This window comes from Sylvia atricapilla, chromosome 1 (genome assembly GCF_009819655.1).
Source record: "Sylvia atricapilla isolate bSylAtr1 chromosome 1, bSylAtr1.pri, whole genome shotgun sequence".
Lineage (NCBI taxonomy): Eukaryota > Metazoa > Chordata > Aves > Passeriformes > Sylviidae > Sylvia > Sylvia atricapilla.
In genome coordinates this window covers 20,317,191-20,344,576 of record NC_089140.1, presented here as the reverse complement: position 1 = coordinate 20,344,576, position 27,386 = coordinate 20,317,191, and the positions used below count along the sequence as shown (strand labels likewise).

At 35.0% G+C, this 27,386-nt stretch overlaps 1 protein-coding gene across 2 annotated transcripts in view; it reads left to right on the top strand.

Annotated features, from left to right (window-relative positions):
• Positions 1-25,713, top strand: part of STAM (signal transducing adaptor molecule) — a 34,673-nt gene extending 8,960 nt beyond the window's left edge. The window contains exons 2-14 of one of the 2 annotated variants that reach the window (XM_066316622.1): positions 2,221-2,305; positions 9,147-9,222; positions 9,309-9,404; positions 9,994-10,140; positions 10,428-10,518; positions 11,517-11,709; positions 12,034-12,128; positions 13,993-14,090; positions 15,624-15,711; positions 18,232-18,286; positions 18,608-18,761; positions 19,271-19,446; positions 20,580-25,713. In XM_066316622.1, coding sequence (XP_066172719.1) covers positions 2,221-2,305; positions 9,147-9,222; positions 9,309-9,404; positions 9,994-10,140; positions 10,428-10,518; positions 11,517-11,709; positions 12,034-12,128; positions 13,993-14,090; positions 15,624-15,711; positions 18,232-18,286; positions 18,608-18,761; positions 19,271-19,446; positions 20,580-20,829 — 1,604 coding nt within the window. In that variant the 3' untranslated portion in view covers positions 20,830-25,713. The remainder of the gene's footprint in view (positions 1-2,220; positions 2,306-9,146; positions 9,223-9,308; positions 9,405-9,993; positions 10,141-10,427; positions 10,519-11,516; positions 11,710-12,033; positions 12,129-13,992; positions 14,091-15,623; positions 15,712-18,231; positions 18,287-18,607; positions 18,762-19,270; positions 19,447-20,579) is intronic. The other variant, XM_066316630.1, reaches the window with a different exon arrangement.
• The last annotated feature ends 1,673 nt before the right edge of the window (positions 25,714-27,386 follow it).

Genomic DNA, 27,386 nt, shown 5'->3' with positions numbered 1-27,386 from the left:
TTGTAGTTTATCCAGTGTTTAAATTAGCATAAAGCACAGTTTGCTGTTATATTGAAACATTTAACATGCAGTAGTTTACTCCTTGGTTTGTAGAACACATAACCAATTACTGTGCCATTTCTTTTTGTTGACATTTTGAGGAAAGAAGGCTCAGTTGTTGTCAGAAATACAGACAGCTGTCTGTTATGTAGAACAATGGAAAAGAGCAAGGTTTCAGTCCCATTGGATTGCTCATCTCTCTGCTGGGGGATGTGCTAACTGAAGTGCAGCATTAGGCATGAGTGACCAGTTCACAAACTCCATGTGTGAGCTTGGAGCCTGGCAGGAACTTGAGGCTTTGGAGAGAACTGTGCAGGCACTCTTTGACTGGAGTTGGTCCAGCTCCAGCAGAATTGGCAGTGAACTGAAACAGTGGAGTCCTGGAAGTAAACTGCCTCCATGTGGTCAGTTTTATGTGTCTCTGGACTGTGCTTTTCTGCTGTTTTCTGTTTGGGGAATGCAGTGTAGGCAACTCAGGCTCTGTGTTTCAAAAAAGCAGTTCTGGTGCTGCAGAGTTGAGGTTGTCTTTGGTAGCAGAACAGTTGTTGTGTGCATAGACTGCAATTTCAGAAGGCTGCCTTGGCCTGTGATGCTTCATTCAAGGCATTGAGTTCAAGTGTCTTACCTGAAAACCTGATTTCTATGATTGTTGGCCATAAGCATGATTTGGAACAAGAGCAGGCTGAAAGGAAAATGAAGCAGTTGGTTGAACAGCTGGCATATCTTAGTGCTAGATGTTATAATGGTGTGTACCCATAATTTTTGATATTTCTGTTGATTATGACTTTTTCTAATCAAACATGTTTTCTGATAAGGTTTAGAGAGAAGAGGCAGTACCCTTTTACTTATCTGAGAGAACATTCAGAATTGTAACTAACTTCTATTTAGAATTTCCCTGTACTGTTTTGCTCTTTTTCGTGCATCAGGGAGTACAGCTGATGTTTTACCATTTCAGTTGTATATACGTCAGTGTTGAATTTTTCCTCGGAACTAACTTATGTCAATTTGTGAGACATCAAAACTCATTCATAAGAAAAACCATCAACTTTGTTATGAGTAATCCTTGTAATTTTTTGAGATTTGAAGTTTTGCTTTCTTTCTCTTTGCAATTTTGCCAGTGCAAATCTAGATAATTAGTCTCTCTTGGCAGATGAGTTTTTATATAAAAATCTTTGGTTCCTTTCATAAAACTAAGTTGTCCGAGACATTCCCTGAAAGATGGTACTTATTACTGAGGGATACTTTGTGTTTTGTAGATTAAGCTGTAAACATTAGGTGAAGCATGGATGGAAAACAAAGTTTCTATATTATTCTGTGCTCATTCTCCTGTTTGGTTACTTATTGAAAATGCTTGTGCATTGCCTTATGCCCTCCAGTCCTGATCTATCAGTATTCAGATAATGTACTGAGCTGCAGTGTAAGGCTCAGTTTCCTTTAATGCTTTTATTTATTGTTATCTCTAGTGTAACTAAGTTTTTCTGGAGGAGAAATAGGGAGAGTCTGTTTTTATTTCTGACATTGAATCTGTTTCTTTTCTACCTCCTCTATTTCTTTAGTCTTCACCAGGGACTCTTGTCCTATTAAAAAAATTTGGAAGGAAAAGTCCCAATGATGTCTTTGAGATTAACTTTGATTTAGCAGTCTTTATAGCTGAAAAGAAAGAGTGAAATATATCATCCAAAGCTGAAATAAGAATGAGAACATAAAAGTTTAGTGATTATGATGACTTTTTAAATCTTTCTTGTTGAAATGTAATACATTAAAGGAAATGCAAGACAGCACTTTAGTGCCTAGGAAGGTGATAAATTCAGTTGTATCTGACTCTGCAAACAGTGGACTCATGCTTTGGGTATTCGTATCTTAATTAACTTGATAGTTTCAAATGGAAAAAAAAATCTGTTGGTAGCTACACTACTTGTGTCATGTTCTGGGTTCATCTTTATTACATGGTAAAACAACCCCAAAATATATTTGCTCATTAATTAAAATTCATTGTCACAAGTGAACATTAGAAAATTTAAAATAATTAGATACAACATTTTTAATATATGAATTTTATTAAATATAGGAAATTTTTCATACCTTTAGCAATATACAAAGAGGTATTATTTCAACATCTTTGTTGACAACTTTTAAATTTTTAAAATTTATATTTTGATTTACTTATACTTTATTTATCAGAGAAAGCAACCAGTGAGATGAACACCGCAGAGGACTGGGGCCTCATCTTAGACATCTGTGATAAAGTTGGACAGTCACGCACAGGGTAAGTGACTTCAGGAATTTCCTCTCCAAATGTTTTTAATTCTGCTGTTTCAATCTCAGGTGAGAGGAATGAATTTTTTATTATCTTTTATAAACTTCTCCAACAGCTGAATTTAACTGAAGTTGATTACAAGTAAAAGGAAAACGACTGGGGTTTCTGCTGAAATACTTTGCAATCATTCCTTTGGAGATACTGGTTGATCTCTTAAAATTAGGACTTGTGTACAGCAGCTTTTTTCCAATGTAACAGATTAAATAAATTGATATGTTTTAGCAGTATCACTGTAAACCCAGAAGGCTTCATGAGGCATTTTTCTTACAGAATCATAATCTAAGTTCGAAGTGACCTCACTTCAGAGGTCGTATAGTCCAACTCCTCCAGCTTCAAACAGGTCTAATTAGATCAGGTTGCTCAGGACCGTGTGGAGTCTTGAATGCCTCCAAGGTCAAAGGTTCTACAACTTCTCTGGGCAACATGTTTCAGTACTTAACTAGTTGTACTTACTAAGTAAGGAAATAAAAAAATAATCTGCAATCTGATTACAATTTCCCCTGTTCCAAGTTGACTGTTGCATCTTGTCCTATGACTGTGCAACTCTAAGGAGGAATCTGGCTGCCTCTTCTATATATACTCTGATTAATAAGGCCCACTTTTTGTTTGCTCTTCTCAAAGCTGAAAGCACCTCTCCCACCCATCTTTCTTTGTATGTAAAGACAAAGATTGCCCTGACAATCCTGGCAGCTGTCCATTGGACTTAGGGCAGTGTGTAAATAGCTGCCTTGCACTGAGGAGCCCCAAACTAGACAAAGTTTCCAGATGCAATCTTACAAGAATGGAGGGGAAAGGTTGCTTTCCTGACTTTGTTGGTTGTGCTGACCAATAGTTTGGGTCAATATGTGGTTGGTTGTCTTTGCTGCCAAGCTACACTGCTGACACCTCTCACCCAATAGGACCTGTAGATAATTTCCTGCTTTTCATGTGGTCATCTCCTGGCCTCATTTAAAATGCAATACCTTACCCTTGTTCTTGTTGAACTTCCAGTCTGCCCATTTCTCCAGCCTGTCTCTGAACATTAGCCAAACCCTCCAGTATATTGATTGCTCCCCTTCAACTTGCTCTGGTCAGTAAGTTACTGAGAGCACTGTTGGTCCCAGCAGAAATCCCTGAAGGATATTGCCTGCTAGCTGGTATTTGCACTACAGGTGAGACACCCTTTGAGCCTAGGAGACCAGTTTTCCACCCACCTTTGTCCAGCCTGTATTTCACTGGCTGTGTGATAAGGAGACTATAAAGGCTTCAGCTGTATGTCAAAAATTAGCTAAAACCAAGGTATAAAGCATCTGCTGTCCTCCATTGTTCTTGGCATCACACTACCAGTGTCTTTGTCACAGAAAACAACAAGGCTTTATGTTTCTTCCCCTTGTTTTCAGAAGCTATTCTCTGTCATCAAGGTTTTGATAAATATTGAATATTCATTTTGAAGATGTGATACTAAATTAAACGTATTTAATATAGGCTGATAATGTTTCCATTATTAAATATTTACTGAGCTCTTTCATAGAATTTTTACATGAATTTGCTTTTTGGACAAGAAAAGAGAAAGTGTAATTTGAGTTAGCATTTAAAAAATACAGTTTAAAAACATAATTTCAGTGTATCTATAGTGCTTTTAGTCAGTGTAGTATTAGGATTTGGAAATGTTTTAAGTACCCCTTCTTGAAGCATTCCTTGTAGCAATTCAGGTAAGGAATAGACTGAAGAAGAGAGTTTTGCCACTGATGCTGTGAAAGGCTTCTCTGAGAATGACTTGGATTGCCTTGTAAAACTGCCAGAAGCAGTGTGAGCTGCCAGACTGCAAAATCTCACCTGGGACTTCTGTTTCAAAGGACAGGTTTGCAAATAAGCTTATTCCTTGGGATTAGAGATGGTCTCTGGAGGAGTACTTAAAAATAGCACAGCATATTGAGACTTCTGTGCTATTGTGTGTAACTGTAGTTAAGATAGCAGCTGGCAGTTAAGTTGTTAATTGTGTTTCATGTTAGTCTCTATATGCAAAACTGCATTTCTATTCCTTGAGCACGTTGATGCTGAGCTTGTAACAGTAATTGTATTATTGAATGTTTCAATATTCTATTTATTCACCGAAAGCCTTTCCACAGATGAAATTTAGTCTTACAGCAACATAGCCTGAACAGTGCTCAAATATGTGTAGCTGCAAGAGACTTCAGTGCAGACAAAGCTAGAGATCTTCAGTAATGTGCAGCTAAATCTTTTTAGGATTTGTGAGGTTTGTTTGTGTTGATTTTGGTCTTTTTCTTTTGTCTGTTTGTATTTTAATCTTTTTCTTAATAAAACTATTTTGTAAGAGAAAAGCAGGACTTTAAACTTTGTAATATCTATCCTACTTGTAATAGACTGCCAGATGACTTCTTGCTTGAATTCAGATTCTGTTAAAACTTGCTGAGAGTGGGTTTTCTTTGTTTTTGATGGATTATGTCATAGAGTAGCAAGGTAAAGGAAGACAATGTTTCCCATTAGGAAGTTTAAATGAGATATGCTTAGCTGTTTGAAATTCTCCTGCAGTTTAAGTTCCTCTGACAAGGATGCAAGTCTTAACTGGGATGAGCTTTAGTCTTTTAACCAATTCTCCTCCCAGTACAAGCTGTTTGTTACTGTTCTTGGCAGAAGTTTAGATTACAAAGTCTCTCCTTTGTGGATTTTCTTGGTACCAGTCTGTAAGCTTCATTGTATCCTGCAGCATTTTAGATGTGGATTGCCTTGTGCCTGAAGCCACAGCAGCCTAGAAAAACACTCAATAAATAGCACTTCTGATATAGCACATTGTCTGCCAACTTGTTGGTATCCAGATTAATTGTTGGAAACCTGTTATGCTAGAAAGGTGTTGCATTTTCTTGTAATATAAATTAGTTACAGTTCCATAACATAATTGCAACTGTTGTTTTTTTACATTGTAATACTTTCCATACCAAGAATTACAAATTGCTGAAAATGTTATCTTGATTCCTTTAGTCCAAACAACTAAAACAGATTTTTAGCAAGTTAGAATTCCACTGAATCCCTCTCTTTGACTACTTCCTCTTTTTTGTGTGTGTGTGAATATTAAAATTAGAGTTATTAGAATTTTTATAGTAAACATGGGAAACACAGAAAATATGTCAATATTTTAAACAATGTGACTTGTTTACAATAGCCTATATGAAATATTACTCTATGTAGTATAGAAGTAGCTTAATACTTCCTGCATGTTTTGCATATCAGGTTCTTAGATGATCTAAAATTTGTTTAATGATGAGACAACATATTTTTTTAATCTCTGAATTTCCTTTAGGAACTCATACAGCTCAGCAGTTGTACATTGCATTGTTTGCATCCTGTTTTTTGCCAATATTAGCTCAGTGAGCAAGTTGCCTTTTAAACATAGAAACATGGTTAAAACAAAGGTTTTAGTGTTAGAGGCAATCCTTTCTGTCTCCTGGTTTTGTACAGCAGTCTTGAAAACTCGTTTATTTTAAAAACTTAAATCACATGGTGTGATTCTTGGGGCTGTCCTTTGCAGGGCCAGGAGCTGGACTTCAATGGTCTTTGGTGGTCCCTCACAACTCAGGATATTCTATGATTGTATATTTGATTGGCATTTTTAATCTGACTACAGGAAAGGTATAGATTTTTGCATAATGTTGCTTTTCTGCAATGAAAATGCTTACAAAACTGAATCTGTAGTTTGTCATCTCAGAATAAAATAACATTCTAAAATTTGAATGGTTCATTAAGCAGATAAAGGAAAAATTAAATGACAGGTATGGTATATTTTAACAAAGATGCCCCACGTTTTCAGTGCTAGCCAGTTCCTAGCTCTCATCATGTTTGCATTTGGCTTTGAGACAGTTGTACTGTTTATTTCCTGAAACAAATCAGTCTACATTAAAACTGTCAGAACTTCTGTTTTTTTCCATTAAAGTTATTTAATAAAAAAAGATGGCTGAAAAAAATGAAGTCAGTGGCTGAGAGAATACACCAAGGGTTGAGAAAAATAGAAATATTATTGCAGCATTCCCTGTTGGGAGTGGTATTGGAAAATTGTTATTGAGAAATGGTTTGTCCATATTGCTGCTTGCCTAACTTTGTCTTGATTCCTTAAGGATTAATCACTGCTTCAGCAAGTCAGTATTGTGCTTAGCTCTTTCTTATTTGGTTGTTTTTTGGGCCTGTTCATGCAAGAGAGAACAGCAAAATTGCTTACTTGATAGTTTTCTGATGTGTCTTCCATTTTTTCCCCCTCAAACTACACAATCTTGGTAGCATTTTACATTGTAATTGCAGTGTATGTTTAAGCAGGCTGACCAGGAAGCTTTATCACTAACCTATTTCTGAAGGAGCAAGGAGCAAAGCTGAGTCCCACACAGTTACCTTAGGCAATAAATTCCTGAGCATATCTGAAATGTTTTGTGCAGATTTAGATTGCAAATGCTGCTAATTTTGTCCCTGTTAAATAAAATACAATCAGATTTTTTTTCTATGTTCTAAAGCTAAACCTGAGATTCATTGTCACCCTAAGTTTTCTTGCCCTGCGAGTGTTTACAGTTTGGTGGTGAAGATTCTCATGCAGCTTCATGTAACTATTTAGAATTATCTACTTCATTTACATATTTCTCCTCTGGGAGGAGTTTTGTGATTGATGGTGATGTTCACCTACAAGGTCAAAGAGGTGGCAACCTGTGTAGCCAATCTTTTGCCTTCTGATAAAGTGTATATGTATGGATTCAGAGAAATTAAAATAGAGTTTTCCTGCTTGACCTCCTGCTGCCTGCCTCATTCTTTTGTGTCTCTAGCAGTGACAATTCGTTGAGAATATTTTCTTTATGTAATGGAATATGATACCATATCTTGCCATAATTTCACCCTCCTTATTTGTTACTACTACTCATTGTGGTGCCTCTGAAATTCTAATCATAGCATCATTGGAGCAGAATATTTGTATAGTATTATTTGGAGAGATGCCTAATCAGTAGATAGAATTCTACACTCACAGAGTGCATGCTTCCTTCTGGTTTCTGCGTAGTGCTTCTCATAATTGACACACTAAATTGTATGATGAATTAATCAGAAATGAAAATAAGAATTACAGGCAAGTCTAGAATAGGTTTTCTTACTCTGTGTGACTAAAGACTGCTACACCTGGATTATTTTCTTTATCTACATGTAATCAAAAGATTTCTTATTTTAAACATTTGAGTATTTAAAAACATTTAACACTCAAGTATTTATCATTTCTTGTAATATATGAACAAGTAGATTGTACGTGAGACATGTGGATGATCATTTGGCTTTGAGGCTTTCTCATTACTTTTAATAAGACTTTGGATTCCTTTGTAAAAAAAATGTTAGGCTAATGGTCCTGTTCTTGAATGGCTAAGCTCTTGATCCTGCACCCTGCCTTCATAAACACTGGCTTCAAAATGGGCAAGCACTTTTGAAGTTGCAATCATATCACATTGTTTATGCTACTCATAAACGAATGGTTAAAGAAAGCAGTTATTTCTAGCAATTTTAGCCTGTATTCTTTCTTAATTAAAGTGAATGTATGAGAAGTCTTGGGTAATTAATAGATAAAAGGTAGTGCTTGCCTTAAAGCCTTCATCTGTAATAATTGGTGTATGAAGGTATACACTGAATGATATGTACTTGTGCTGTGTGACAGCACTTTCTATAATTAGTGCCACTAAATATGAGGTGGACATTTCTGTAAAATGTAGGCACTGCCAAATATAGTATAGCCAAGCAGTGGTGTAACTTATACCTGAGTTTCATTTTAGTTTTTCAGTATCAATTCAACTGAAAAACACTTTTGCTTCCAAAGACAACCATGCTATAAATGTGTAAACTCCATAAATGTATAAAATCTCTTAGCTCAGATTTACCTTCTCTTTTCCTCTTTCTGTACTTGCCCTCTTCCAGGGTTACCCTTTCAGGGCTATTCACCAGATAATGATTGTATGCCCCTGATAATTCCTACCTCAGCCTCGCTCAGCGTTCCACTACTTTATAGATGGAACAATGTATCAAAAAGTCACATAGATTTTAATATGCTAAATTTTCTGAAATCCCCTTTCAAATTCTTTTCGAAGTTGTTTTTCATGTTATTTCTATCTACCACAACATAGGTAACACTTGAATTCTGTATTTAATTGTTTTGAAACTTTGGTATAGATTGTCTAACAGGTTTTTTTAGAAATGATTGGTTCATTAAATGTCTTCTTTATAAATGCTATTGTGTAGATTAAAAGAGACTCTGAGGAACATGGTGGTAATTCAAAATAAAAGTAGGAAAAGGGTATTGGTAAGTCAGTAAGGAAGGAAACGCCCTTTTAACCGGTTCTGCTCCAGTTACTGTTCTTAGTGTAAGTTAGATTACAAAATCTCTCCTTTGTGGATTTTCTTTGCACCAGTCTGTAAGCTTCATATATATCTGAAATATAGAGGAGTATGTGCAGGGACTACAGAGAATTCCAATTCTCTAATTGTAAGGGATTTTCTGTATTTCTGCAGTATTTACAGTAATTTGGTCTAAGTGCAAGGGGTAATATAAATTACTGAGAGGTTTTGATAATTTGAGAGCTGCAAATCCTACAGATAGAAATGGCTGCAACTGTTTATGGTGTTTAATTTATTTTTAAATGTTTTTGTTTTAAATTATAAGCTAAATAATTTATTCACGGTGTTCAGGAGATCTTGCTGTCTGTTAATGTGGTCAGCATGTCGTGTGTGCAATAGGAAATGTTCATTCCATTACGTATTTTTAAAGCTATTTTGTGTTTTTTAGGCCTAAAGACTGTCTCCGCTCTATCATGAAGAGAGTGAACCATAAAGATCCCCACGTCGCTATGCAAGCATTAACAGTAGGTCCTTTTTAATGTAGTTAATTTTCTTCCTGAAAAGTTGTATTGCAAAAAAAATCTCAAAGTTTTAATCTTTCTTTCATTAGCTTCTAGGAGCATGTGTATCAAACTGTGGCAAAATCTTTCATTTAGAAGTCTGTTCAAGAGATTTTGCCAGTGAAGTAAGCAATGTGTTGAATAAGGTATGTATAAATGTAGACATAAAAGGTATGTATAAACGTATAAACCAATGCAATACTTTGATTTATTACATTGATTTATACATTTCACCTATAAGTGGAATCAGATAGAGCATTGGGGTAATCTGTAAGTGTGAATGGAATCTATTTTTAGTGGACTGGAAAGGCAGGGGAGGGGAAGGAGAGATTACCATAAAGACACTGGCTCTCAGAATTTCCTGAATGCCACTTCATACTAGTTAACATAGGTATTCTGTTTGGCGGAGGTGTGGCATGTTATGAATAATATATAAATATTTATGAATAAATATTTTTACTTTAAATAACATCTGTAAAACACTAAAAACAAATTTGATGAAATGGAGATAAAACAGGGTTTCTATGTAATCTTATTTTACTTATTTTGAGCCTCACACATTCTGTACTGATACAAACACAATGCTGATGTATTCTCCCTTTCTAATAAAGACTGAGTGTTAAACTTGGCTACAGAATAAAGTATCTATATGTTTTATATTAACAGAAACATGCAATTACTTGAAATTAAGATCATATTCCTACCTTATTTAACTAGTTTCTACTGTCCATGCAGGGTCATCCAAAAGTCTGTGAAAAGCTGAAAGCCCTTATGGTGGAATGGACTGATGAATTCAAGAATGACCCACAGCTTAGTTTAATATCTGCTATGATAAAAAATCTTAAGGAGCAAGGAGTTACTTTCCCAGCTATTGGTTCACAGGTATATTAGATTTTTGTTGTTGTTCTCAAATGTGTCCCAAATTAATTTTATCCTCAACTCTGTGTTTTACAGTTTGTAGTCTTGAATTCTAGAATGTTTGGCAAACAAAATGAAAATTTACCTTGTCTTAATAAATCTTTTCTTTGAGGAGTGAAATGCTCTCAATTACTTTAAATTTTTATATAGCAGATGAATACAAAACAAAATGGTGAACTGTCAATTCTGTCAACTGTCAAAACTGTCAATTTTTTGTTGTATTCACTTCTACATCTTTTACTTTTGGCTAGGCTGCTGAACAGGCAAAAGCAAGTCCAGCTCTAGTTGCCAAAGATCCTGGTACAGCAGCTACCAAAAAGGAAGAGGAGGATTTAGCTAAAGGTGAGTGCATTTATTTGCTGACATGATACGTGTTGATTTATTTAAATGAACATTAGCCAATCTGTATGTGTTATTAACAGTTTCTTAAATAGTTAACCCACCAAAGTCTACTTTTTAAGAGATCTGAGTCTCAAAAGCATATCTGCATGAGTTTCATAATGTTTGTGTCCACCCTGCCCCTTCTTAAATATGATCCATTTTTTTCTGAAAACTTTAGCTGAGTTTAATATGAATGAAACTTCTCTGCTCAGTTAGGCTTTATTGAAAATGACCCAGAAATGTGAAATTATTCAAGGAATGACAGAGAGAAAATAAAGGAAAGGGCAAATTTTTGCTTGCTTAAGTACAAATAATTTTGTTAATTATGAATTAAGGAGGAACATTACTGTGAAGGTGACCAAGCACTGGCACAGGTTTCTCAGGGGTATCATGGTGTCTTTATTCTTGGACATACTAAAAAGTTGCACTTGGCAGTGAGCTGTGGTGAGCCTGCATTAACAGTTGATTGGACCAGATAACTTCCAGAGGTGCCTTCCAACCTCAGCCGATCTGTGTAAATCTGATTCTCTGAATGCAAGCTAAAGGCTCCTGTCTAACAGAGAAACAGTGTGCACTGGAACAGCTGTATCTTTTTAATGTTTCAAGCAGTCTGGAAAAGTTCAACATAGTGTAAGATGTAAAGTAAGAACGTAAATATTTTACATCAGTTCAAGGTTATAACAATAATATAATAATAAAAATTGGATGACTTTGTGGAATTATTCCATTTGTGCTTAAATGCTATTTATTCATCCTGTTCATGTTGGAAGCCTCAGTAAATCCATAAGCAGAATTCTACTCTCTCTTTGTTATTTAACATTAATTCCAAGAGAAAGACAGGAAGTCATTAAAATGCAACAGGAATAGAATCATACTAAAAGTTTTCACAGAATTAAATTTTCTTATCCATCAACGCATTTCTATAGGGAATTTTCATCTGAGTACCTCTTCCTTTGTAGCTATTGAGCTGTCACTAAAAGAACAAAGGCAACAGCAAACAACACTTTCCAGTTTGTATCCAAGCACCTCAAGCCTTTTGACAAACCACAAACATGAAGGCCGAAAGGTTCGTGCAATCTACGATTTTGAGGCTGCTGAAGATAATGAACTAACTTTTAAAGCTGGAGAACTTATAACTATCCTTGATGACAGGTAAGTTATTTAGAATGCCTACTAGAATTATGTTCAACTGTAAAAATTAGCTAGAAATAATTGTATCTTCTGTGTAGAAGCATGCCTTGAAATACAATGAATGGAAATGTATTTTTGTATTAAATACTTCGTTATCTCCTAGATGTTTTACAAATAAATGCATTTGCATAAAAGTTCTTGTGTAAAGTTTTCTGCATATATACAAATTATATTTATGTCCTAGTAATATAAAAGCCTTTACTGTGCAATTCCTAGGAGAGTTCCATATGAATATGGGATTTCTGATGTATGGGGGCTTTATTTTATTTTATTTTTAATCTTTAGTGATCCAAATTGGTGGAAAGGTGAAACTCATCAGGGTATAGGATTGTTTCCATCTAATTTTGTAACAGCTGATCTTTCTGCTGAGCCTGAAATGAGTAAGTAACATTACATTTATGTATATATGTTGAACCCTGCCGTGGCTCATGTGTGATTTCCTTTCCCTTATTTGCAACTGAACTGCATCATTAATGTGATAATTGAAGTAAAACTGAGGAGCCCTTGCTATGCTACCACAAACAACAGTCAGACCAAGGTTGCCCAAACTGTCTTCTGCTAAAAAATGCTGCTGCCTGCTGCTGCCTTTGTCAGCAGCTTCTTTGAGACTCATGGAATCACTCCATTGGCACCTAGATAAATGTGAGCAACAGCAGCTTTTTTCCCAAATTGCCTTTTTGTCCAGTTGCAGTAGTGCATATCTAATTGAGATGAAACTGAAGGCCCCATGGCAGATAGGATTTGGAGACAGATTACCAGTGTTCAAATAGTTCAAGAAACCTACATACTGTAGGTATGTACGTGTGCATATTAGACAGAGGGATTTTCTGCATGCAGCTTATTTACTTGTATCTATATCCATCCAATCTACTTAAATATTTAATAAAAATATTAAATATTAGAAAGACTTCAAGATTCTAGAGCTGATTCTATAGCTGTTTACAGTATTCTGTGTTCTCAATTTGAGGGTGCTAGAAATATGAGCAGGTCAGCAGAATCACATGCTGTAGCAGTCATTAAGACTATCTAATAAGAGTGTATGATAAGAGTTGTATTTGGCTTTTTTGCTAAACATAGAGCTTTTTTGTGCTATAAGTTGTAGGCGAATCCGCGGACAGCTGGACAAGGAATTCTGCTGACCTGTATATTCTGGAACACGTGGTTTTATTGCAAGGGCCATGGGTAAAAGGGTCTTGCCTTCAGCCACCAGCCTCGGCTGAAGGGAAGTCCCAAAGTGAGAGGGAGAAAGAACAGCAGGGTGAGAGCTAAGAGAAGGGAGTGAGAGGGCAAGGTGGCAGGGGGAAGAGAGCAAGAGAGAGCGAGAATAGGGGAAAGAGGAAGGGTAAGAGAGAGTGAGGTCCTTGTTACAATACATTATATCTCCTTTTGTGATGAATATTCTAATTTACAGTGACCAACCAATACAAGACACAAAATCCTATAGAACCTACAACAGCCTGTAAGAACTACTATATTACCATACTGTGTTATATTTTAAACTCTAAAAACTACTCTTTAGACTTCTGTTTTGCTACATTGACCTTTGGATCCCTTAGCTAGCAGAAAGGTATTGTTAATCAAAAGGGATTCTCCTTCAGCTAGCTAGGCTATTGTTTTCAGGTTATATAGTAACTAAGACTCAGTGTCCTACAACTCAAAGTAAACTTTCATTTCTATTTCGATTATAGGTTTCATATTTTCAGAATCTTTTGCTAAGCAATCATATTTATAAGGTTTCCCTGATTCATCTTCCCCAACAATAAGTGAATGAGACGCTTGCATATAGGATTTGATGAAGAAGGAATGGAGAAACTTGAAACCTTTTGATTGCGTACTTTGCTCTGGAGAAAAGAAGGCTCAGTTTGTCATAGATGATTTTACCAGTTTTATCTTAAACGTCACTCATTAGCCCTATTGCTTCCAATAATTCTTTCTGAGGCTTTTATTCTGGTGAATTTTTAGTATCTATGCTATGTTCAGGGAGACTATGATAAAGCCATTTACTTGCTAAAACATGTTTCTGCTGAGCTTGTGTGAACTGATATGGTTTTTTATAATGTGATTTACAGATAGGAAAATTATTTAGGTTTTTGCCTTTCAAATATCAATAAAATACTAATTTTTAAAATTTTCACAGTAGAGATTTCAAATGCAAGGAATATGGACAATATACTAGTTATATAATATTTATGTAATTGTTTATTTTTTCTTTTATAAAATTAAATCTGGCTGTTTATCTTACAGTGAAAGCTGAGAAGAAAACAGTGCAATTTAGTGATGAAGTTCAAGTAGAGACAATAGAACCTGAGCCAGAACCAGTTTATATTGATGAAGTAAGCATGGTAAAACTACTGATTGGTACTGAATGCACTGCTGCAGCATTTAAATATGTGATGTTTTACCCTTTCATAAAAAATATGATAAGAAGAGAACGGAAATAGAGGTTTCTTTTAAGTGATTAAAAAAATCTGCTGTATTTTGTTTAAGAGTCTTGAAGTTCTTAGGAATTTCTGAAACTGAATTTGGTACTGCGTTCTATTTAGGGCCCTATTAGAGGTTGTACATCTGTTTACCTCCAAGCTAGAATCTTAGTGTTGAGTGACACATCTACTTTCAAATTTTGCTTAAAGTACTTCAGGACACCACAGAGATACTCATCTTGACTGCTCACTTGGATTTATTTCCAGTATAACTACCACTGTCTACCTGCAGACTAAAAGAGCTCTCTGTCCCTGAAAAGTCCGAAATTCTGTTCCTCTGTAAATAATATTTACTAAGATATTTACAATTTCACCATAGTGATCCTGTAGGGTTTCCAGGAACATTCAGTCCAGGAAGTTTTTCCTCAGCTTGGGTTCTGTCATTGTTTTTTGAAATGAGAAATCAGTTACTGCCTTCCTGAAGTCCCATTTAAGTCCCACCTCAAAATCTCTTCTTCCCAAGACATACTAGTTTGTAACCTACTGAAACAGATTATTTGAGGCCTGCCTTGAGGTGCCTTGCAGCTTTTGTTTTCTGTAAGTCCATTGTTGATTTTTGTTTTAGTGTATTTTGTTTTTAAATTTGCCACAGTATAATTTTAAAAGAAGTAAACCCACCTTTCCCTGGTTTAAGGAGGACAAAACATGATTTTATTTTCTACTTTCATACAACCCTTATAACTCAGTGTGAAAAAGTATTTATTTGATAGTGCTCAGCTAATAAATGATTAAAAATATTTTATGTGTAATATTTTTGGTACTTTACCCAATATAGTTCACGCCAAGACATATTTTTCAGACTTTATTATGCGTGTTTGTTTTCTAACGTTTGATGTTTTTACTATAAAAGGATTGCACTTAAACTCCTTACTTCAGCTTAACTTATTCTGAAGTAAATCCTGAAATGCCTCCAAACATCATCTTAAAACAACAAATCCATATACATTGGTAATGACATGGCTTATGCAATGAATAGGCTTCATGCACTTAAAATTGATTTTCAATTTTTGAGTTTGAAGTACTCTCAATGTGTTCTGTCAAAACATTTCCACTAATCCCACTAGGTGGTAGTATTGCATATGTAATTACTAGGCTGGAAGAACAGGAACTGTTCAGAAAATAATACATGTTTAGAAGGAGTTTTAGGATTGAAGGAGTATTCTGCACATTCCACTTGCTACCACTATTTCTACTCATTTGGCTTTTTCTTGTTCAAGCATCTTCATTCTTGTAAAGTAGCATGTATCATTTGTATTTTCTTAAAGTTAGTCTTGTTGAGTCTCAAGTGCCAAGAGATCAAAATGGCTTTTATGAACAGCTGCTTTAGTTTACTATCCTGAAAGTGCTAATTCCCTTGCTGTCACATTTATCCTAATTATGCAATTTGTGTTTTAGGATAAAATGGACCAACTCTTGCAGATGTTACAAAGTGCTGATCCATCTGATGACCAGCCAGACCTCCCAGAATTGCTTCATCTCGAGGGTAACAAAAAAGAATGATTTTTTTTCATTGTTGCTTTCCTCACTGGTAATTTTCTGTATCAATGCAAATTTAAAACAAGCTAAAACTACTTTAGCTTCATGAGCATGTGTGAAACATGCTTGAGAAAAGTGCCTGAGCCATAGTTATCTCCTCACTTCTTGTTTCCCACATCTACTACACCAAAGTGCAAAATGTTAACTTAAAAAAGACTACTTTTCTCTAAAGAAAACTGTTTCCTATATTATTTTCATTTTCAAGACACATAAATACTTAATCATATTCATCTATTATTTTTTTCCCTTATAGAGTAGCACAGCATGAGTGGTGAAAGGAGTGTCAGGAAGATTCCATGAGAGGAGGCAGAAGTGCTACAAATGTTTAGAATGGACCTATGGGTGTCCCACATGCTTTTCACTTGCATGTGTATTTCTGGAGGAGTTGCATATTAACAAGTACCTCATAGAATACTACAAATTATCCTCTTCTTTTAAAGTCAAATTGTTCAGACTACCTCTTCATAGAGGCATTATAGATCATTTTACCTAGGTTGATAGATGCACCAAAATTTTTTGGAATGGAATTTGGAAAAGGTAGAAAGGAAACTTCGTGATCATGAGACAGAACATAGGCTTAAACTGAAAATTCAGATGATGCCAAATTTTGTTAAGAAAATGGCAGTTTCTATATCTGTCTAGAAGGTAATAATTAAAAAATGCATATAAGTTTGTAAACTTTTAGATATCAACCATGTTTCCACACCCATCTGGTTCACAATGTCTGTAGATGAATCCTGGTTTAGGAACTCACATCAGTGACATGTCTACGCATATTCTAGTTCCCCTGAAACTAAAGAGGTAAAAAGAAACCTGACTGGTTTTATTCTTTCAAGCCCCAAATATAGCTATAGAGGCTGTTGTCTAAGAAGCAGATTGCCTGTATCTAGTCCAGGACAGAGGCAGAGAAATTAAATGTATGCTAGCCAACCAGCCTACAGATATGGCTTACTTTAGGAGTTGCTTCAAAATGCATTGTGAGATCATTAAAGCAACGCAAAATTTTATGATTAACCATGTGACTCCTTCTAGAACCTGAAAGCAGTAGTGTGGTCAGATGATTACTCCCCAGCTACCTGCAGCAGCACTTGCTAAACATGTGGGTACATACAGTTCTACAATGCTAATTCAAGGTTACTTGCTCTATACTTAGTTAGGCTTTGGTGAACTGTTCTTGGCATAGGTTCTGAAAATTTTGCTATAGATGTGTTTTGAGTCCTTGGTTCCTACCAGTAGTGGCAGATGCTGCTCAACATTTGACAGAAAAACTACTTCATGTTCTTTTACCATCCACATGCCCAGTCACAAATGCCTTTGAATTGGAGAGCTTATCCTAATGTGTTCAAGAGCCCAGGGCTTGTGGTTTGCAGCAGAGCACTCTTCATGTTAACAGACATCTCAACAATCCATGTCACGCCTTTTGCCACACTTGATGCTATACATAAAAGTAGGCAGAACTTTGACAGGTTGTACATTGTTTCCCAGCATTTCTGCCAATGTATTACTGATCCCAGATTCAAAGAAGCAGACAGGTACCTCATAGAACTCCTCTTTCACCTGGAGTTGCCTTCAAGGAACTCAATAATGATGTCCTCTCACTCATGGCTCAGACATTTTCAGGATCTTCTGCATTTCTAATATGAAAAATTTCCCTTTCAGCTTCCATGTCTGTTTATTTTACATTTGACAAACTCTGCCTTTCTGCTAATTAGCCGTGGTTCGTTTGGCAGTTAGATGAGCCCTGTGTCCTTGTGCTGAGAGGAGGCATGTGGTGCATTTTTTTTTTTTATTTTAAAGCTTTTTCATTCTGATTCTGATAAGCTTTTGTGTTGGTTTTTGTTGGTTTGGAAAGCCCCCTTCCACCAATTAGAATTCTAGTGAGACTAGTGTGCTATTAGTGTCTTTGATGTGCAAATGACTGAATCATTGCAACCAGTTTTCTCCTTCATTGTTTTCATAGTCTTTTTGTACTAAAGTTGGATGAGCACATGACCTACGGTACAGTGGCAAATCTTCTTCCTTGAAGAAAAGATGATCTTTTGATTTACTTGAACTTCTTTATGCAAAATAGTTTCAGTTTTATACTTCCTGGATGTTAAATGTGGGGTTTTTTCACTTTTTAAAATATACTTTTATATATGTATATATATATATACAGACATATATATATGTATGTATATATTTATATATATAATTCATATATATGTTAAAATATACTTTATATATATATATGTATATATAAAAATACTCTTTAAGTTGTACCACCACTGCAAACTTTAACTAGGTCTCATTCTTAAATTGTTCATAACCTCTGTTATTAAAGTTTTTTTGACTTACAGATTATAATAATGAATTAAAAAAATTTTGGACTAGCATCTATTTATATCTATTTTTTAAAAAAATTTCTTTCTGACTGCAGTATGGAAGTGTTTAATACTCTGATATTTTTAATGTCTTTCTATTCTAGCAATGTGCCACCAGATGGGACCTCTCATAGATGAAAAATTGGAGGATATAGACAGGTAAAAAGAAATGCCATGTGCTTTGACTGAAATGAAAATTCATTATTAGAAATACCACAGTTGTTACTTGATAATATCTTAATTTATGTGGCAAAGAAAATATGTGTATTTATTTGTAGTTTCTCTGAGAAGAGGTCTGAAGATTTTTTTCCCATAGTCACATAATAATCTATAGTGTTGTACCATTTGACTGGCACTTGTCAGGCATCACTTCACAGTAAGAAAATGTTATTTAACACACCTCATGAAATTATTCTGTGTTGTCTGTCTTATACTAAAGTTATCTAAATTGTAGAATAAACTGTAAAATATATTTTCTAGGAAGCATTCAGAACTTTCAGAGCTCAATGTTAAAGTAATGGAGGCTCTTTCTTTGTATAACAAATTGATGAATGAGGACCCAATGTATTCCATGTACGCAAAACTACAAAACCAGCAGTATTACATGCAGTCATCTGGTGTTTCTGGCTCTCAGGTAAGGATGTAACCTTTAATAGCCATTGACATTATCGAGTTCACACTGACTGAGCAGTGTTTTCTCTTGGTTTTTTTGCATAGTCTCTGAAAAAATAAAAATGTTTATTTTCAGCTACAAGCTTTGGATCCTCTCCTTTTGTGGGTTCTAATGCTTTTAGTGTTTTTCTGTTCAGTTCCTTTTGATCAAGGAAAAAGCCCATCTTGGGCTTTAAGTTGCATAAAATTAAAAAGTAAAATTGCCAGGGTTTTGCATAGTGGCTCAAAGAAAATAACCAAAGGAGTACAATTTCTCTCCATCTATTCATAGATAATTCAACATGAAAATGATGCTATGAAAAAATTACCATTTTAAACTTCAGCAATTTAAATGCTAAATGCTGTTCACTGATATTTAAAAAAAAAAAAGCCTAAAAGATTTGAGAGGATGTCTTTAAGTTCTGAAGTCAGATATTAAATAGAAAATTTTCTTGTATTTTATTTCTAATATTGCTTTATTTAACTTCCTAGGTTTATCCAGGGCAAACTCAAGGTAATGCATATTTGGTGGCAGGGAGTGCACAGATGGGCCACATTCAAGGTTACAATCTTCCTTCAGAACAGCTCCCTTCTCTCAGCCAAGGCACAGTTACTCCATCTGCCAGCTCAGTAATTCCTGGTCAGCCTGCACAGACGTCTTACACAAAGTAATTTAAAATATTTTCCTATTCAAGTTTAAATCAATTTAAACAGAGACTCTTTTTTAAATTATAGAAGTATAATTATAATAAAAACAACTGAAAGATACTTCAGTGCAATCATTCCCAGAGTGCTTTTTTATTGGTGTCATGTATTTAGTAACAATTCCTGGCAAACTTAAGTTTTTTATTGGTTTTTCAAATTTTATCTAGTTTTTAATTTTATGTATATGAAATATGTAATTTATATAGCTCCATATTTTTTATTTAAAACATTGAGAAAATTATACAGACATGATTTAGTAGTAGTAGTAACTTTTAATATATTTTAATGATGAAGATTATCTGCTGGTCTCTGCATAATTTCTTAGAATGTATCTTCTACTGTCCCTTTGTCAAATACAACAGAAGAATGGGGAGAATACTGCTAATTTTGGGAAAGAAATGGGCTATGATTACTTACTAAACCTTATACAGCTTGCCCAAATAAGGAAGCTAAAAGAGGCTTTCTGCATTGGGTAGATGGCCAGAGGTGCTAAACTGTGTTAAAGTTACCTATATTGTGAAAAGGTTTGTGGGTTTTTGTTAGTTGAATTTTGTTTGTTTGCTTTTTTTGGTTTTGTTTACTCTGTGTGGAAAGTAATTTTATTTTAAAAAGTTGGGAGAGACATCCACCTTGAGTCATTAATGTGTTTGCTAGACTTTGTCCACAAAGATAGTTATACACTGCTAAAGTATAACTATAAAGTATAAAATATGAGTTTCTGCATATTCATCTGACTTGTTTTGCTATTTAAAACAGTTGGCTGGGTTTTGGTTTTTTTAATTAACAGAATGGAAGATAGATGGTTTTCCATGTTGCACCTTAAAACAAGTACAGATTCATGGTCTAGTTTAAAACCTATGGGGAGTGTCTGATGTTTGTTTAAATCTGAGGAGTGTGTTTGAGTTTTGATGGGAATACTTATTGGCTACAGTTATAAATAGGCAATGTGTACAGGGTTAGAAATTTTTGTGTGTATAAATAGAACAGCTGAAGAAGCAATAAAATTTTTCCTTTTCTATTGGAAAATTGCTTGTTAATTCTACTTTAAATATTTTTGCTCTCTTTTTTTTTTTTTTTTTTTTTTTTCTTTCTTCAGTGCAATGGTTGGTTCTGTTGCTGGAAGTACCTACTCTAACCAGCCTTCAGTGTATAGTCCACCACCTGGTACTGTTGATGTTGCTGCTTATCAGAATGCTGGAACTAATATGTCCCAGGTGCCAAACTATAACTTAGCGCCTACAGCTCTGCCACAGACAGCAGGCACTCAGCAAGCACCTCCACAACAACCACAGCCTCCACCACCTCAACAACCACAGCATAGTTACTCACAGAAGGCTCTGCTATAGGATCCAGGACTTCTGATTCCTAATCTTCTTTAACCTCTGCTAAAGGCGGTTGGCAATTCTATGAGTTTCTTCATTTAATCTCTTAAACTTTGTTTATCCTCAGCTTAATAAGAATCTCTCTTGGTGAACAAGTTCAATTTGCACTGACTTTCTAGGATTTTTTTTAATTTTGCAGAGGAACTGATATATTTAGGAAATTTAATTCCTTTTAAAATGCCTAAAAATTGGTACAAGATTATTTATGTATGGTTAAATTGGCTAGTTTGTGAAAACTCAACCATTGCAAACTCTTGTGGCATATATGTTATGTACATATAGTGTGTGATTGCAGTAGTGCCCATTTCGTATAACTATGGTGGTCATGTGAATATATTTAACACTATGTTTAAAAATAATTTGCTTTACTATTTTATTTTAATCATGAACTGACAACCATATTTCATAGTTTTGTCTAGTTTTAAGACAGTTGTCACTTTTTCCAGTGCAGGAAAAACAGTAATTCTGCATATCATGGTTACAATTACAAGCTAAGGTCTACATAAGAATTTACAGACTTAGATAAGTTTCACTACTTCTTGAATTGAACTCAAGTGTATCATGTATTAGATAGCTTATCTACCAAAGTAAACTTGTTAACTAGTAAATGATTTGGGGGGATAACAGCAAATTATGATTCTGCTTCGGACGTAATTACTAACTTAAAACTACTATTCAGAGGCTGCTAAACATATCATGGGACCATGAAACAGATCAGGATCTTGCATTTTATCATGAGAAGCATGTAATTTATTTTTCCAAGGTTTTTTTTTTTTTTTTTTTAATGAGAGCCAGAACTGTGTTCTGTGTGTGTTGGTAGAGATTACACCAAAGAAAGACAGAGGAATAGATTTGAAAGAGAAACAATGGAGTTTTAAACTGGAACACACAACATGAATTACACTATTTTATTCAACTCTTCTTAATTAGAACATGCAGAATTATGGACATGTAAATCACTTTTCTGAACAAACCTTCAGGGCTTCGTTTTATCTCTTGTGGCCTTGCTTAGCAATTTGTTCTGTTTACTGTTCTAACACAAACACTTCTGCCTTAAATGTCTGTTTCAATTTCCAGTTGTACCATTTGAGTTTATTAGCCCTTCTATAGTTTGAATAGTTTATGAGGCATCTCATCTAAATCCACTTTTGGGTTCCTTTAAATTTTCTTCTGCAGCAACATGCATTAGCCCGTTTTAAACCCTTGTGTTCCTCTATAACTCAGCCACATGGCTTTGTAAAGCATGGTATTTTCTTTCTGTGGATGAGGTGCTGCAAAAGTAACATGGTAATGGAAGGCAGCATTTCAGGTGTGCTTGAACAGTGTCTTGTACAAAGAGTGTTGTTACTTTGTGTCTGTATTCCATCTAGTAACCCATCCTGGTTTTATCTTTTCCAGCCGCTCTAATTCCACTAGAGCAATACTAGATGGCTTCAACATCAGATCTGTTTTAGTCCTGTGTGTATGTCAGAAGTTGTTTGTTTTATGTACTATATTTTAGTGTGATGCTTCTGGAATTAAATGTCGCAATTGTACATTACACTATAAAATGAGCTCTGTTATATCTGCTTGCAGTTACCTAACATGCCTTTGGTTCATTATTTTAATTGACATCAGTGTTTTGCCAGATACTTTCAGATGACTGCTTTACATAACTTCTGACTGGGGTGGTTACAAAACGTGCCCAAGATTGACCTATTCCAGTTGGGGATCATCTAGCCAGCTGGTTGATCTAATGCTCGGATTTTCACATACTTGTTTTCTCTAAAATTTTCAAATATCCTTGCAAACTGTCATGAATTATTTCAGTACTTGGTGTCATCACAAAAGCCTGTGGAATTTGAAAAGAAATACTAAAGAAAAAAACAACAGTCTGACATACTGCATCATGGATGACATTTTATGGATTGAAGAAATTATGTCTTTAGAAAGGAGTTGTAGTACAGTTTAGATAGTGTTTTCTGTATGCATTAGGTGTCTTATTTCAAAATCAGATATTCAGTGTGTATAGAAATGTATAATTTATACACAAAAGTGAAAATAATTTTTTATTCCATTGTTCTTAGTCCCTGATTCAAGGAGAAGCTTGAAAGCATCAAGATAGTCTTTTTGATATTAACTATCATATTCTGAGGTTTTCCCATGTTGTGTCACATGTTCCCTAATAAGGGCACATGGAACTTCTGTATAGAAATTACCTAGAAAAAATACACTTTGTTAGTAATTTGTCATTGTTTTTAAAATATTTGAAGTTTTCCTTGATATACAGAAATGCTGGATCCTGGTTTCTCATTTGAAACTGAAACCTTATGTGTATCACAGTTTTTCTGCTCTCCAGCTTGCTTATTTTGGGCATTCATCCATTTTTATGTAAATTAAAATCACCTTTCATGTTCTTTATGACCAAAAAAAAACGCCACTCACTAAAATTCAGTCCCCCTTTAAATTCAATATAATGAAAGTTGTGGGGAAAAAAAAAAAAAAAAAAAAAGATAGACACTTTCTATTCCCTCCATACTTGTATTAAAGTCACTGCTCTAAGGTATCTCCTGTAGTGGCTGGGAATTTTAGTTGACCTTGAAACAGAGTTCATTGTCTACAACTGGTGGAGTAGGTCACTATAATTTTAGGTTCTGAGTCTTAGTGTTTCTCTTGCAACCTACATTTTCCATTTCATGTGCAGTTTTCAGATTAAATTTAATTTGGAGCTCTATTACTTCATGTTGATTTTTCTTATCAGAAAATGTCTTCCTGCTTGTTTGTGCCCTGTATGCTCAATATTCTGAAGTGATGCCTTCTCCTACTGTGCTAGATGCTGTCACTGCATGAATTCCTGCAGTCATCCTCTCATACTCTCTTGACAGTTCAGTTCACCTCCTCTCTGCTGGTTTATCATGAACCTGGAGATGCCACTGCTGGTGCTTCTCTGCCATGATTTATTCTCAGATCCCTTGTTTATGCATTGTTTTGGCCAAGTTTACTTATCTTCTACCTTTCTATAGTATTGAACACTGAAATGTTAGTGAACAGTGGAAAGTACACGTACAGCTACTGCGTGGAAAAGCTTTTTAGCAATTAAATAAAGTGTCAGAATGTAAACTATTTGAAAGTAAGGGATCATTGGAAATGTAATTCAAGTTCCAATAGAAGACCTGATTTATGAATGTCTTGTTTCTTTACATGTAAATTTTCAATTTAAGGCTAAAACGTGTTCAAGATATTTTGTATAACCCTTTCTTACTTTACCCTTTAATTAAGGAATACGAAAAATACTAATTAACTTCAGAAGGGGTAATTCAGTGGCTTGGTTAGCATGAACTGGAGCAAACTCTGGAAAGTGCCTTCTGTACATTTCACTTCTGTGAGCAAAATTTTTTTAGCCATATATATCATCTCAATTTATGTGGGCATAACAAAGGTGTCAAGATTTACTGTAAAACCTCCCAGGAAAAATCCTGGAGTACTGTGTTAAAGTTTTCTATACTGATGTCATGGCAGTGGGTTTCAGAGTGTGCAGTTGCAGGAACAGTCACAATGTATTTGCCCACCTCTGTTTAGTAACTGGTGCTGTGTAGATGTGTCTGTAATGTCATTTGCCAAAGCACATAGAGACAGCAGTAAAAAGGAGCAAAATATAAGAATTCCTGCATGCTTCTCAACAGGTGTGGAGCAGCATACTGCCCTCATGGTACAGTTACTGTTCATGAATTTTGAGGCAGGGGGAACTGAAATAAATTTGAACTTCAGAAAATTCTGCCCAATTGCAAATGGTTAGATTTAACAGAGATAGATTTGCTTTTAATACCATGTGCATATTTTGCTGATCAAATCTAGGCTGCTACTATAGTTCTCTGATTTCCTCTAGATGGCAGGAACATCAGATTTACACTGGAGAACTGCTTAATACCTCATTCTCCAATTTTCTTAGTATTTTCTCTAATATCACTTTATTTTTCACTCATATTTCAAAGATATCTGTTCAGTCTTTGTGTAAAAAGGTGTTACCTTATTCCTTCTCTGCTGGAGTTCATAGAATGAGAAAAGATATCTCTAGTTAGAGCAGCTACACTGACACTTAGAATTACATGTACCACTGCACCTTCCTTTGGCGAACATGTATGTGTCTATTTTGAAGAACAGGCATAATTTTTCCAGTTAAAAACTGGAAGAGATATTTTTAAAGAAAAAGGTAGAATAAACATTACAAAAACCTCCATTGCCAACAGCAGGCAGAATCATTTTTACTCTGTTATTCAATCTTAGTAAAGCTGATCAGCTCCACACTACAGCCTACAGCTATTCCTTTCACACTTTCGGCTGAGGTGAAGAATATTGACCTTCATACATACACTGTTCAACACCATAGGAAAACATGGAGAAGGCTTTGACATTTGAACTTTTTGCTTCAATATGTAAAAAACACTATGTGCATTTTTGAAGCCTTGTTTCTTAAATCAGGATGGGTGTGTTTAAGAACATTCCATTTGCTACGATGTAAATTGCAGATCTAAAGTTCCCTTTTCATGCTGCTACCTTGGCAAAAAGGTGGCAGGAGTTTTTTTTTCTATCCTGCATGTTCTTCTGAAATCCAAATAATTTTTGTCTTTGTCATGAAAAAGAAAAACCTGCTGCAGTCTGCTTTGGTTTTAATAAAGTGTACACAGTAGCAAAGTGCATTTTTGTTTGGCTTTGTTTGTTTTGATGCTCCCTTTGATGTTGGCATATGTATATATTTAGATATACTGCACTGTTGTACAAGAATTGTTTTAGTAAATAACACTATTTGTAAAAACTGTTAATTGTTTTTTGGTATGAATGCAAAATATTAAAGTTGGAGTATTTAGTTCATTATGTTGCAAAGTTGATTTCTAAATTTTCTGGAAGAATTACCTGAAAAGGACTTCTTTTGATGGAGGGACTTCAAGATACAATAAGCAAGGTTTGTTAGAAGTATTTAAATTTTCTGGTTTCAGATGGGATGGAGGTGGGGTTTCTGATTGTTACGGTTGGGGAGGATTTGTGGGGTTTTTGTTCTTGATTGATGCTTACGCATAAATTACATTATTTTTTAAAACAATCTGTCATTGATTTCCTTCAGCTAAGTCAAATGCTTCATTGTAGATCTTATTTCAAGTATGCTGCATATCCTCTATCTTTTGGTAAATACAGCATGTATTTTAAAGGGATTTTAAAGAACAAATGGAAACAACTGTGTTTGTGCAGTCCAATGTATATATCTGGTTACAGATGAATAAGCAGATTCTATGGTAGCTTACTTCATTCCATTTCTGATGACAGCAACACAAATAGTGTAGAACCTAGTGTTTTGATCAATGTGAAATGTCTTGAAGATCAGGCTAAAACCTGGTTTGTGAATATTAAAATGCAGTTGGAAATGAAGCTTAATAGACTTGACAGCTGTATGATGTGTTCTTCAAAGCAATGTTAAGCATAAATTTCTTGCTTAAACTAATGTAGAGACCATGGGACTTTGGGAGTGATGGACAGCAGTATCAGTCTGGGTCTGATCTTAGGGTCTCTTCCTAAAAATGTGAGCCAAACCCCTTAGGACAAGGGGTTATGTGGATTATGGGTTAGTTCAGTAGGATAATTTGTGTCTTTCAAGAGAATATCTATTCATTTGACAGAATTAAAAGTCCTGCAGATTGTGTAGAAATGAAACTTGTTCTGTTTTGGAACAGGGAGGGGCAATTCATGTTGAGTTTGCTTTACTGCCTGTCCCTTTTAGATAGAAAGCATTTCTGTTGACATGCTTATGATGAAAATAGATTTTGAGAGTTTGTTTTATATTATTTGAAGTTTATAGTAAAATCTGTTGCCATGAACCTGGGCAGGAGGTAATACAAGCATCAGTCTGTATTTAAGGAGCTGGAACCAACTTTTAAACTTTTGAAGAACTGGTTCGTATATAATCTCTCTTCATAGCACTCATTTCATATCACATTTATGAAGCTGGAGACCTTAATGAATTGCCTTATTACTGTGGCTAGTTTTTGAAATCTTACTCTACTCTGTTGTAGGATAAAGATTTTTCTCTCACACAGTATTTGTACATTTAAATTTCTGGATTATTTTAAGTCAGGTCTGGCTTTGTTGATACTGATTGTGATCTAAGTTTTAAGTGAGAAACATGAATTAAGCCATTATGAGAGAACCTGTGTGAGAACTTCCACTGAATAAGGTTGATTTGCACTTTTTAAAATTTGCATCAACCCTTGGAGTGTACATGGGCAACAGGCAGCAATGCAGATAATCATACAGGGCTAAAAAAGGCAAAGAGGTATTTTGAGTTAAAGGTTTAGAGCATTTTTAGTATACAGTCTTCTGATATATAAGGAATGTGATTGTAGCACCTAATAACCCTCTTAAACCTGGGTTTTGAGTCCTTATGCATGCACCTTTGATTGCTAACAAGCAGTGCAGCTTGATGCCTACACCCCACGTTCCCAGACCTGGTGACATCCACTGCCTTGGCAGCTGTGCTTTGGACCCTTGTAGAG